This window comes from Leptonychotes weddellii, chromosome 10 (assembly GCF_054177405.1).
Source record: "Leptonychotes weddellii isolate Sample4059 chromosome 10, ASM5417740v2, whole genome shotgun sequence".
NCBI classification, from domain to species: Eukaryota; Metazoa; Chordata; class Mammalia; order Carnivora; family Phocidae; genus Leptonychotes; species Leptonychotes weddellii.
In genome coordinates this window covers 27660803-27673795 of record NC_138378.1, presented here as the reverse complement: position 1 = coordinate 27673795, position 12993 = coordinate 27660803, and the positions used below count along the sequence as shown (strand labels likewise).

Below are 12993 nucleotides of genomic sequence, written 5' to 3'. Positions count from 1 at the left end.
GATTCCTGGCTCAGGCGCCTGGATGGCCGAGTGCTGTCAATTCCTCCACAAGGGCTCCTTGCTGTCCTCCCGGCAGGTTCCATATATGGGACGGCACACTGGGCAATCTCAACTCTTGGTGGAACTGTCAAGCTAAACATTCCACTACATTGTTTTGTGTGTGTATGTCTGTGCGTGTGTGTTGCAGGTACTCCAGAGGAAAGAGGAATCAGGAAATGGAAGAAGGGTGTGGGCAAAGGGAGCAAGTCGCTCGATGGCATGGAATCCTACGATTTGCCATTTGGCATGAACATTATTAAAAAATACAGATGCTTCAGCTACTTACCCATCAGCCCAACCTTTGTGGGCTACACGTGGAAAGGCCTTGGGAAGAGTGCCACCAGCCGGAGTTCAGACGAGGACTCACAGGCCACGGTATAGCTGTAGATCACCCTGTGGCCCAGCCGCAGTGAGGCATGAATCTGTAGTTCCTTGCTGAGTAACAAGCAGTAACATATATGTTTGTATATCTGCATTTACCTTCTGCACCCAGAGCTAAGACGATTACAGATAGCTTTTTTGTTGTGGGTGGTGATTGTGTCTAATATCGTGTCTCACCTGTCTCCTTATTTAAGCCCTACCCCTTGCCCTTGAGAGCATCCATTGAACTTCCTGTCCTCCTGTGGGAGTGGGTGTTTGAAATCCACAGCAGTTCCTTGGTTTTGGTCTCCTCCTACCACCCTAGGCTAGCTTTCTTACAAGCTGCTGCCACGGTCCAGGGGCTTTCTGTCCCGGAAGCACCTGGACCTGCTTCTGTTTTATTTGACCTCGGCCTGCAACCCGCAGAGACCCCCCTCTGGTCAAGGGGCACCAGTATCCTCACACGGTCACAACTGACGGTCAAATGGGATTCTGCGTTCCCTGATCCTCCTGTAGGAGGAGGCTGTTGACCTGATTGAAAACCATGACATGGTTACCCCAGGCCCATGTCTGTGCGTGGGTAAGGTCTGTACAGGTATTATTAGAACTGAAATCTGTTTGGGGAATTGGAGGGAAAGGGAAAGTACCTTGAAGTCATATCTGATTCTCAGCTGCTCTTTCTTGGTGCCACCCTGGCCCACGCTGGGCCAGCACATTTCATAGGCTTCTTTTTCACTCTAATTGAGACACTCTATCTGACATTTATCACTCTGGGCTGGTGTGATGGGTAGAGTGCCACACAAGGGCACTAAGCAGATGTTTATGGGAGTCTTGACTCTGCTGTCATGTGGATGTCGGTTACTGTTGCGCTTGTCTATAAATTACAAGATTTTATTCCTATTTAATGTTATTGACTATAGCAGGTTTTTGAAATCAGTGTTTTCCATGTGACCTTCTTACCTTGCATCCCTGTTACTTGTCCCCCACCCCTCACCTCCCGTTAAGAAAAGAACCAGCATTTGTAAAGCTGTGGACACCATCAGGGAAGCTTGTCGTCATGGCTTTTGAAGGCCAGTAACCATTATTGTGGTTGTGTTTTGTATTGCTTGATACCATGAAAGTGTAAATACTGTAATGCCTAATCTATTTATCAAAACTGACTACTGGACCAGAGCCCAGAAACCATGGGTTAAGTTATACGTGAATTTGTTTTGTGAAGAAGGGAAGCTGGGGGCAGGTAATCAACGGAGCCGCCATATTGAAGGGTCGGGCATCCTGGTAAATTCATCACTGCAGTTCTGTTTCGAGTCTTTTCTGGCACTTGAGGCTTAAGGAGACTGTGTGTGGGTTGCCATGTTTTGTGTCCACTGGATCTTAATTTTGCAGAGGGGAAGATTAGACCTCTACCCTGGCCAAATGCACCTTTGCTTTTTAAGTCATTGCAGAAGGTGGTGAGAAAAGCAGTTGGCAGGGCCTCTTCCGTCGAGTTCTCGTTAATAACACTAAATCCTTTCTGAAAAAATGACTTCTGCGGAATTTGGTTTGAAATTTGTCAGCCAAAGGAAAATCCTGAAACACCAAGGAGTGACCTCGCCACGTGAGGTAGTGCTTCCTAGGCGGTTCTTTGACCTGGTTGAGCCTTGGACGGCCGCAGGTGTTCCTGTCTCTGACGGCAGGGCATGGTTCTCAGCCGCCGTGTGTCCACAGGCTGCGTCCCCTGCCCCCGCAGCTGGCTCTGCTCCACCACACTGGCATGTCCTTGGCAGCGTTATTGTCCCCCTAGCCTCCCGGACTCCTGGGAAGTTTGGGGCTTCAAGGCGTGTTCTGGCAAGAACAGTTTCACAGCCACGGAGTTGTATGGCAAGATCTGGTTGCAGATTAAGTAAAAAAAAATTAGCTTCTAAATTACATTTAATTTTGTATGTTGTTTTTAAAAATTGTATCTGATGCATGGTTAACTTTAGAAGCACACTGGTTAACGACTTTCATCCCTTTAACTTGGTAAGCACTAGATGCCGAAGGCCCTCCTGCACCGAGTCACTCTCAGTTTCCTTCTATTTGTGTTTTTGCTCAGCATCTCTAATTTCTCTGCTCTGAAAAGTGGGGAAAACTGTTAAACATGCCAGAGATTCTAGCTCTCTAGGGGAGCAGAAGGACCAAATATCCAAATAAAAGCATCTGAACCATTGGATAATCTTAACTTTCCACCTGGCATCTTCCCTCCCAGTGAGTGACACTCAGGATATGTGCTTCAGACATCCAGAAACCCACTTGGGCTGGGTTTTATTGGGCGGTCCCAAGTCTGCTGGTCTGGGGAATGTCTTCTGCAAGCATTTGAATGTGGAGGGAAGCCCTGTACCCCCACCTTCTGTTAGAAATGAGGGGTTTTGCCCTTCTTGTTCCATTGGGGCCAACTTTAGATTCCCTAAGGCAGGGGGAAGGGGGACAGGAGGTGGGGAGGAAAGAGGGCAGCCCGACTAGAGGGCCCGTTGAGTCTGGTACTTTCTGCACAGCCTGTGAAACTCACCTCGGCTTGAGTGATTTGGAGTCTCCTGATGATTAATGCCATTTTAGACAGTGGTCCTGCTGGCAGATATGCTACAGAATGAGTCTGTAATCAAGAGAAAAATGTATTCGTCTGCTCCTTAGGCTTAAGCACATGCATGAAAGGGAGGTTTGGGGGAACACAGTGGCCGTTCCTCGTCTGCGTTTGTGCACTTCCCACTTATGTTGTTGGCCTGCGCTGCTGGGGCCGGTACCCACCAGGCTTTGTTTGGCCAGTAGAATGTTTCCAAGGGTTTGGGATGTAAATGTCCTTGGGCGGGGCATTCAGACTCCAGTTTCCATAGTGACCACCTACCCACCATCTTTACATTCACCTTGGGGGACTTGATGTGAGAAGTAGAAAGTATTTATAAGGACAGTAGGTGCTGTCATATCACGGTGGGTGGCAAGGGAGATCCCACCACTGGTTTTAATAAAACACCTAACATGGTTGACAGAATGATGGGAAATGGCTCCAGTCTTTGTCTCGTTAGGGAATTAAACTGAGATTCGTTCATACGAACTGAGACTCTTTCTTAAGAGGGTTTCGGATGTTAACTTGTAAGTTTCTGGTGATGGGTGAGGGCAAGAGAAGTGGCTTAACCAGGCCAGCTAGAATGAAGCATCACGAGTCCCCAATGGTTTCCCATTTTCATAGTAACGAATTCACACACAGGATTTGCTTTATACTGTAGAATACTGACTTTCATGATGACGACTTGGTTTATGCATGAATCTTGCAGTATTTCCATATAGTAAAATAACATTTCTACCCAGGATAATAGTCACAGTTTTCCAGGGAGGGAATGATACAATTTTCATGACAATGTCATGTGATAATAGAATTTCTCCATTGATGAATCTCTAGTATGTGTGTATACTTTATTTACCCATGCGTCTACTTTCTCACCATGAGCCAACTTGTTCCTTCTTCAGTTCACGGCCCTGCTGAAATACCAGTACCGGCAGCTTTGACTTGAGGTTGGCAGTTACGATCTTCCGTAATACTGATGTGGCAGGCGTGGCCCGGCCAGGTGGAAGGTGGATAGGTGGCTGTGGCAGAAGCCTCATTCCGGAAGCTGGCCGGCGCCGGGCCGTGCTGTCGCTGTGGGTGGGGCCTGAGACTTCGGGGGGGTGGGGCTTGGCCTCAGAGAAGCGCCGGGGGTTTCCACACGCTGTGCGTGTGGTGCTCTGTCCCCTTAGGATTTGGACACCTGCCACTTGACCTGCAGTCACATCCTGAGTAGCACAGGAAGACCACTCGCAGTGGCAGGCATTCGGCTCCCACCCGTGGACGCGGAAGGCACGTTAGCGCTGGGCACCCCTTTTCAGCAGCCTCACACACATTCCTGTCCTTTGAGGTTGTTCTTGACCGTGCCTCGTCCTCACTCCACAGAAGCCACATGCAGCGTCCTTAGACTTGCTCTGTTTGTCTCCTGGCACGTAGGGCACCCTCACCAGTGTTGCCGTCTTACTGACAGTTCAAGTTAATACCCTTTTCTGTTCGTTGGTAACCTTTGTTTGACCCATTAATAAATTTCTGACTGTTCTTAAAGCAGTGGGGATGCCTATATTTTCCTTGAGTTTTTGTGACTGACTTTGGCTATCTACCTTTCGGGGATTTTCTTTGTTTTTTATTTTTATTTTGCATACCGAGGGTATTTTGGGGGTGGGGTTGTTTTTTGAGATGTGTAATTCTTTTATGGAGTTTTTAAAAAGAATTTTCATATTGTTTTTCTAACATGGCTTCATTAAACGTTTAAGTATTTTAAAAATATGTAATATTTGGACCAGATGTTGTGAATAATAGTAGAGATAAAGCTATTTTATTCTGTATTTTTAAAACCGTTCCGTACAAATAAAAGCTCTCCTGGACACAGTTCTGTGTTCATGTGCCTCCTTCTTTGGCTGGTCTTTAAGAAATTTGCCATTAATTAAAAGTCATCACCTAGGGGAGGGAAATCAACTAATAAAAAACTCGCTTCGGCAAGCCTCAGATGTTACTGTTGTCAGGGTCCTGGAAGACTCAAAAGGAGGAAAGCAGGAGCCAAAGCATCCTCTGTTCTGCGCCCAGAGAACCACAGCAGGCGCCTTGGGGGGAAGCCTGAGTGAGCCTTCCATTCCGGGATGCACCCTGCTGGACTGTGGGTGAAACTGCGCGTCTCTTACTAAGGCAGCGACATCTGGAGGCTGGACAGAGAAGCTGTCTGTCCACGCGGTGGGACCAAAGGCTCCCAGAGCAGCTTCAGCCGGCCGAGTATCGGCGCTGGGGCAAGGAGCGCTGAGGCGTGGGTGCCATAAAGGCCCGGAGCTGAGCTTGAGAGCAGCTGGTGAAAGCTCATTCTGTCAGGCCTCCCGGTGGGGCATGAACATGGGCGCAGAGGGACTCCCATGTATTTCTTCCTTTAGAGCAAACTTAGAGTTCCCCCATTCCTGTCTCCATCCGTGCTTCGTCTCTGGCATTTCGGGCCATGAGTGGCCCCCACAGCTACTCCCATAGGGTGTGCATTCTGCCGTCTCCTGTCCCCAGTACCCTGACCTGTAAGCCGCCACTGGGCAACCAGTCAGTCACAAGGTGAAATGTTTACACTATGGACATGCAAAAAAAAAAAAAACCAAAAACAAGGCATTAAAATAATACCCGTGTTCCCACCTCCAGCGGGACAAAAGCACATTACCGGTACTTCAGACTGACCTCCTCCCACCCCCCCGCCGTGCCCCATCCACCAAGAGAGAATCACTGTCTGGGTTTTGGGTTGGTCCTTCCCTTGCTTCACAGTCTTGCCCATATATACGCGTCCGTAAACAGTTTACTGTTTAGTCTGTTTTGCATGTTTTTTAACATTATGTAAAAAGAATAACGATGTTGTATGTATTATCACATTTCACCCACTATTGTGAGATTCTTTCATGTTGGTATGTGTCTATAATGTAGTTCATCCATCTTCACTGCTGGGTAGTAAAATTTAGGATTACCAAAGACAAAGCTCATTCTGAAAGCTTATGGAGACCATGAACCAGAAGCAATGGACATCAGATATTCCAGCAGCAACCCTGTGTGTGGAGTTAACATTTCTAAGGACTGAAGGAAAAAAAACTTGGAACTTAAGAATTTCACGTCTAGCCACCCAAATGACCCCATTTAAATACTGGGATGAAGTAGTTGACTCAGGAGGAGACAAACCCAGGAGGCGCTGTAGGAGATGATAGAGGGCAAGGTGAGCAGTAAATACCTTGGTAAACCTGCTGTCTTGGCCCATTTTGGCTGCACAGAAAACCATAGACTGGGTGGCTTAGAAACAAACATTTCTCAAGGTTTTGGAGGCTGGAAGTCACGGCTCCAGCAGGTGCAGTGTCTGGTGAGGACCTGTCTCCCCGTCCATGGATGGCCATCCTCACTGTGTCTTCACATGGTGGAAGAGGCAAAGGATCTCTCTTTGGGGCCTCCTTGGTGAGGCCACTAATCCTACTCGTGAGGGATTCACCAATCCCACCTCATGACCTAATCACCCGAAAGGCTCCACCTCCTAATACTGTCACTCTGGGGAGTAAATTTTACTATGAACTGGGGGGAGGGGCACGGTCTATAGCACGTGGTCTCAAATTGTAATTGAAGGCCGTATGAACTTGGTGTTGGGGGAAAAGAGAAACATGTCCAAATGCACCAATAACAATAAATGAACTAAACTTGCCAATTAAAAGATAGGTGTTAGGACGCACAGAACAAAATCCTGGTTTATGTTTACACTACTGGAGTTCGAAAGTGTGGCTCTGTTGAAGGCTGCAAGATCTGTTCAGGGTTTGATAACATCTTAGAAACTTCAGGTGAAAAAGTTTCTAAACAATTAGATGGTTATTTTATGTGTGTTGAATCTAATACTAAAATAGCTTGCCTGTATTTTACATGTCTGTTAAGTCCAGAATTTTATTAATCTTTTAAGGCATATTTTTCAAAAGTCTTAGGCTATAATGGTTTGGGGAAAACAAAAAATCCTTCACCACAGATAGGCTTAAGAGCACCATTTACAAGAAACTGGTTTATGAAAGGATGTGCAAAGTTGACAGTAAAAGGATGGGGAAAAAATCACATGGGACAAATACAAACCATTATATTTTCACACAAAATCTGAGACAAAGCTTTGTTAAGGATACGAAAGTTCGTGATGTAATGATGGAAAGGTTCAATTTACGAAGAGTCATTAATTTCACACAGCCTCAAAATTCATCCATAAATGGATAGAACTATAGGAAGAAACTGACAAATCCACCTGCCAGTGGAAAATTCTAGCACTTCCCTTTTGATAAGTCAGGCAGGCAAGAACTAAGCCAGGCACAGAAGTGACCAAAGGGCACGGTTAGAACTCTACACCCAACAACTAGAGCATATGTGTTCTTCACAAGCACTCAGGGATGTTCCTGAAAAGTTCTTGTTCTAGGCATTAAAACCAGCCCTGAAAAAATTTCAAGAATAGGTATTGCACAGGACACGTTCCCTAACTATGCACAATTAAGTTGTAAGGTAATAAAAACTTGAATTTACAAGTGTGTATATTTGGATGTATAAAATATTGCTAAGTAAATCCGTGGCTAAAGGAGAAACCAATAATGGAAATGTTCTTTAATGAAGTGTATTGGGTTTCCTCTGGTGGTTCTGTACATACCTCCTTCTAGAATTCTGATTTTATGTCCACCTTGCATCTCCTAAGTCTCCACTGTGGGTTTCATATAGTTCCACTCATGCTGTCTTTTTCCATTTCCTCTAAGTTCTGGGAGAAGTTCCTGAGGAACGACCTAGGTTACTGACCGGGTTTTCTAGAATACTCAACCTCTTGCTCATGTCTTCTAGTGCAATTTTTAAACAATTTATTTTGGTCATTTTCAAACATACACAAAAGTAGAGAAGAACATAACCACTCCCCACATGCCCACAACCCAGCTTAACTGGTATCGACTCCTGGCCAATCTTGTTTCATCTACACCCTGCAACTTTCCCTCCTCCATCGTTCTGATCAAATCCCAGACATCTTACTTCATCTATAAATATTTCACCAGTTACCACTAAAAGGTTTTTTAAAAAGCTATTACGTCTTAAAAATTTAATAGTATTTAATATTGTCAAATAGTTACTCAGTGTTCAAATTTGCAATTGTCTCAAATGTTTGAAATGTTCATACTTCGTCATTGCTACTGGTTGATAACGTCTCTCTCTTCGTTGCAGTTTATTTGTTGAGCAATTTATTTGTCCTGCAGTTTCCTACAGAAGTGCTGAGTGCAGCCCCTTAAACATGTTCTTTTGCCTGAATCTGGTGTTGGTCAGGGGGAGCACTACTTTATAAGTGGCTGTGTGTCCTTTTATGAGGCAGCACATAGTCTCTCCTTTTGTGATGTTTATAGCCATTGATACTCAATTCCCACATCCAGTGGTTTCCTGGGGACATTGCAATTTTTTATTTGGCTCTGTAATTGCATTTCAAATTAAAACACTCTTCTATGATGAGAAGTTTTCATAGATGCCATGACTTCTCAAGTCCCAATGAAAATATATCCTAGGGACTTTGCTTAAAAGTTTCCCCCCATTTCATACGTTTCATTGGAAAGTGTTTCTTCCAATTACTCTGAATGTACCCTTCTTTGGGACTGGAGTCTTTCCATGTTATCTGGTGGTTTTTTTTTTTTCTGACTGCTATGCTAAAGAAGGAGGTCTGTGTTTGCTCAACAATAGGATTTATGGTGGATTTGGTTGATTACTTCCCCCCCGCCCCCAAAGCTTATGAGTTAAAATTAAAATCCTTTAGATCTTTTGAGTGGGCCTCTCCTTGGACTTTCTTCAGTTTGGTTCCATCTGCATCCATTTACCAGACTCTGGTAAATGGCATTATAGGTAAATAGGTATTCTTCTAACATTTCAATTTTATCACAAATACCTTTATATTTATGTGACCGTGTGCTTAAAGGAAAGTAATGAAAATGTACCTCAAGATCTTTGATCATTATCTTTGGGAAGTGGGGTTATAGGTTACACTTACTCCATTTTTGTCTTAATTTTTTTTGTATTTTTAAACTATTTTAAATACAAATTAAATTACTCGTAAATCTTTCAAAGAAGATAAAAATTGTATTATGAATACTCAGTAATATCACAGTTTAAGAAATAAGAAAGTCCCTGTACTCTTCTAATACAAATATAAAACATTGCACCTCCTCAAATTGTACTTGACATTAAAATAACAGTTGTAGCCAAATATAACTCAGTAGAAATATGAAAGTGCTAAAGCTACCACTCAGCGGGTTTGCTGCCATTTGTCCTGTATAGGAAGATTTTGCCTTATGAATGACCTGGCTTGGTGGATAAAATCTTCCAGAACATTCTATCCTTAGGGGCCAGAGGAGGGGTAGGTTGGGGAGGACACAGTGAGGTCTGAACACACAGGCTCAAGTTGAATGACTCTCAGATGGTGGAATTTTGGCATCTGCCCCTGAGCTGTGCCCAGAAGTCTATAATGACCACTCCCGCACCGTGTCTTGTGCCCACAACACACCAAGGCAGCCCTGGTCTGAACTGGGCTGATGTGGTCTCTGGACACGTGCCTGGGCAGAGGGACAAGAAAACTTCCCGTCGCAGCCCCAACCTTCCAACCACTACGGAGATGCCTAACCTCAAATTCCAAATTTATATCAACTATGAAGCAACTGTCCTTGAACACTCAAAGATGTCAGAGGGCCTTTTATATATTTATGTGTGTGTGCATACACCTATGAGCGAACGTACAATTTGTTTTGTTTTACCTCTTGGGCAGCGAGTGATCCACTGTGGGCTCAGGAAAACTATGGGAATGAATTTGAAGCAGGAAGAATCACCCTCAGAGGGATCTTCTAGGTATGAGCCTCTTGCACAACAGAAGAGTTTTGTAAAATAAAAATATTCCACCTGGACTAGCAGCCTAACCATTTTTATTGTGGTTTAGTGATTAGGGAATGAGTTTTGCAGGTATACAGATCCATGCTCAGATCTCGAAAGTTCTCTTTCCACTGTGGCAGACACTGCCAAGTGTCCCCCAAGGTCTATCCCCCCATTCTTCCATGGTCACGCAATTTCAGAAGGGCCCCAAGACTACACTTCCCAACCTTGCTTGTAGCTCAGTAGGACCGTGTGACTGGGCTTGGGCAAGTGAGGGGTAAATAAGGCTGAAGGTACAACTTCTGGATTGTGTTCTTAAAGCATAGATGTTTACCTCATCCTTGCCTTCCCCCACAACCCCCAATCCTCCCTGCTGGAAGGCAGAGGTCGTGGCCAGCCAACGTGGTCCATTTCAACAAGGACAACACCTGGGAGGGCAAGAAAATATGGAAGGAGGAGCCTGAACTCCTGATAACAGCAGCCCAAGCTTTGATGTGAGAGAGAAACACACTGGTTTAAACCATTACTACTTTTGAATCTGTTGTGTCTACCAAAACTGTGCCCTACTGGAGGTGAAAAACCAATCTAAAATTGGATTCGCAGTTCATACATTTCCACCTACAACTGACCAGCTATATAGCCTTGAGCATGCTATTTAACTTCTCTGTAAAACAGAAGTAATGCTCAGCCACAGTATTAGGATTATAGGGGTTAAGACATAAAGCGTCAGCAGGCTAGGTTTCGTTCCTCTCCAACCCCTCTCCAGGCCTTGTAGGCACACACACATATTTTTATAGAGCCACAGTCATGGCTTAAGTGCTTTTACTGGAAGAATTGGCCAGGCCAGCGCCGAGACTTGGATATGTCAATCTGTACAGTTGTGGGTCCCATCCCTAGTTCCTCTCTGTTCTCTAGACTAGCCAAGTCCTTAAGTGGCCCAGAATTTTCAAAAAGCCTCATAGATACCCAGACACGTTCTCTGAATTTGACCACCACCTGGGATTTTTGTGGAAGGTAACATCAAGTCCCTCTACAAATGGGACTCAAATGTCTACACACATAGGAGGTCGAGTGAGATGGGGCGTGGGGAGCTGGGCTACATCCAAAGCCAGATGTTCAGGGGCGAATGAAGATGGAAAGAGAAAGAAACCTGTCATTACTTGAGAGTTTTTCTTTCTCTGTTGATGTTTTGAAACTATCAAAGTAATATGCGCTTATTGTGACCAGTGAAACAGTTCAATCAATACAAAGATGTGAAAAGTGAAAACTGCCCCCCGCAGCCCAGTCCCACCCCACCATGCATAAGCATCGTTACCCACCTGGTGTATCCTCTCACAACGTTCTCTTTGTTTGACAAATGCATATAATCCTAAACAAACATATACAAGGATTGTGCTTGTGATCTGTTTTTATTGAAATAAAATGGTGGCATACTACATTCTGAAACTCGATTTTTTCATTTTAACAGTATAGCGGGGACATTCCTACAATTGGGAAGATGTAGATCTATCTTTTTCCTGGTACTTTCTGCACTGAGATACAATTTAACATAAAGAAGATCTTATACACAACGATTTCTTTTTTTTTGCAGACTTCTTTCCATCATTTCTGTCTGCTTACTTCTCTTCTTCCATCCCCCTCTCCCTCCACCCATCCTTCTGCATCGCTCTAGTAATCCATGTTGGCAACATGCTTTGTAGCATTCAGACATTTCTCCATGTTCACACAACCATGTAAACTATGTGTACAAACACATAGGCATCAACACCACACATATATATTCATTCATGTTTTGTCAGGGTTTGCTCTACAAAAAAAAGGGGGGATCCACTTATACACACTTCTGTACCTTGCATTGTTCTCTCGACAATATCTTGTGGAAATCTCTACGAGTCAGCTTCCATCACTCAGACTCATTTTTTCATAAAGATTTCATAATATTCTTTGCTGAGGATTCACTGTAGCTTATTCAGTGGATATTGGTGTTCTCCATTTTAGCCATCATACATAGCTACAATAAACATTTTCGCACATACATTTTAACAAATGATAAAATACATTCCCACAACGGGGATTGGTAGGCTAAAGAGTATGTGTATTTTATTTTTTTTATTTTTTATTTTTAAGATTTTATTTATTTGACAGAGAGACAGCCGGAGAGGGAACACAAGCAGGGGGAGTGGGAGAGGGAGAAGCAGGCTTCCTGCAGAGCAGGGAGCCCGACACAGGGCCCTATCCCAGGACTCCAGGATCATGACCTGAGCTGAAGGCAGACGCTTGACGACTGAGCCACCCAGGCGCCCCAAGAGTATGTGTATTTTAAATGTTAAGGGAAAGGTTAAGGGCTCTTACCAGATTGCTTTCTAAAAGCAATGGTAATTCTGTTTCCATCAGCAAGGCAGGACAATACCTCATCTCTCTCCTCACCCCTGCACCTCTGCCAGCAATGATGTTAACTTTCTCTTAACGGCAGTCTAACAACTGTAACGTGATATCTCGTTGGACTTTAACTTCCCTTTCTTCGCCCACTAGTGTGTTTAGGCAGCTTTTTTTTTTTTTTTTTAATTTCTCAGTCATTTCAATTTTCCCTTCTATGAACGGTCTATTCCTATTTGCTCATCTTTCATTTAGGTTTATCTTTTATTTTGTGAGAGTTTTTTGTGTATTATAGATATTTAAGTCTTCATCTGCATTGCAAATTTTTTTTCCCAAATGTATTTGTTTTACTATCTCTTGGCAAGAAATATCAGAAACTATGTTAATAGACAAATAAATTTGGGGGGGGGAATTTCACAATACAGAGTTAAATATCCATAATATATAAAGATTTTATTAATATTTACATAGTTAACTATGCCCATGTCTGCGGAGCAAGTGTGTTTCCTATTGTAAGACCATCTCCCCAGCCCTAGATTGTACGTGTAGTCCAAGATTTCATTCTTGACTTCTATTGTTTTTTTTTTTTTTAAAGATTTTATTTATTTATTTGACAGAGAAAGACACAGCGAGAGAGGGAACACAAACGGGGAGTGGGAGAGGGAGAAGCAGACTCCCTGCCGAGCAGGGAGCCCGATGCGGGACTCGATCCAGGGACTCCAGGATCATGACCTGAGCCGAAGGCAGTCGCTTAACCAACTGAGCCACCCAGGCGC

The 12993-nt window shown here is 44.1% G+C and overlaps 1 protein-coding gene across 1 annotated transcript in view; it reads left to right on the top strand.

The window, feature by feature from the left end:
- Positions 1–4822, top strand: part of SLC23A2 (solute carrier family 23 member 2) — a 73908-nt gene extending 69086 nt beyond the window's left edge. The window contains exon 15 of the mRNA XM_081833190.1: positions 188–4822. Coding sequence (XP_081689316.1) covers positions 188–420 — 233 coding nt within the window. The 3' untranslated portion in view covers positions 421–4822. The remainder of the gene's footprint in view (positions 1–187) is intronic.
- The last annotated feature ends 8171 nt before the right edge of the window (positions 4823–12993 follow it).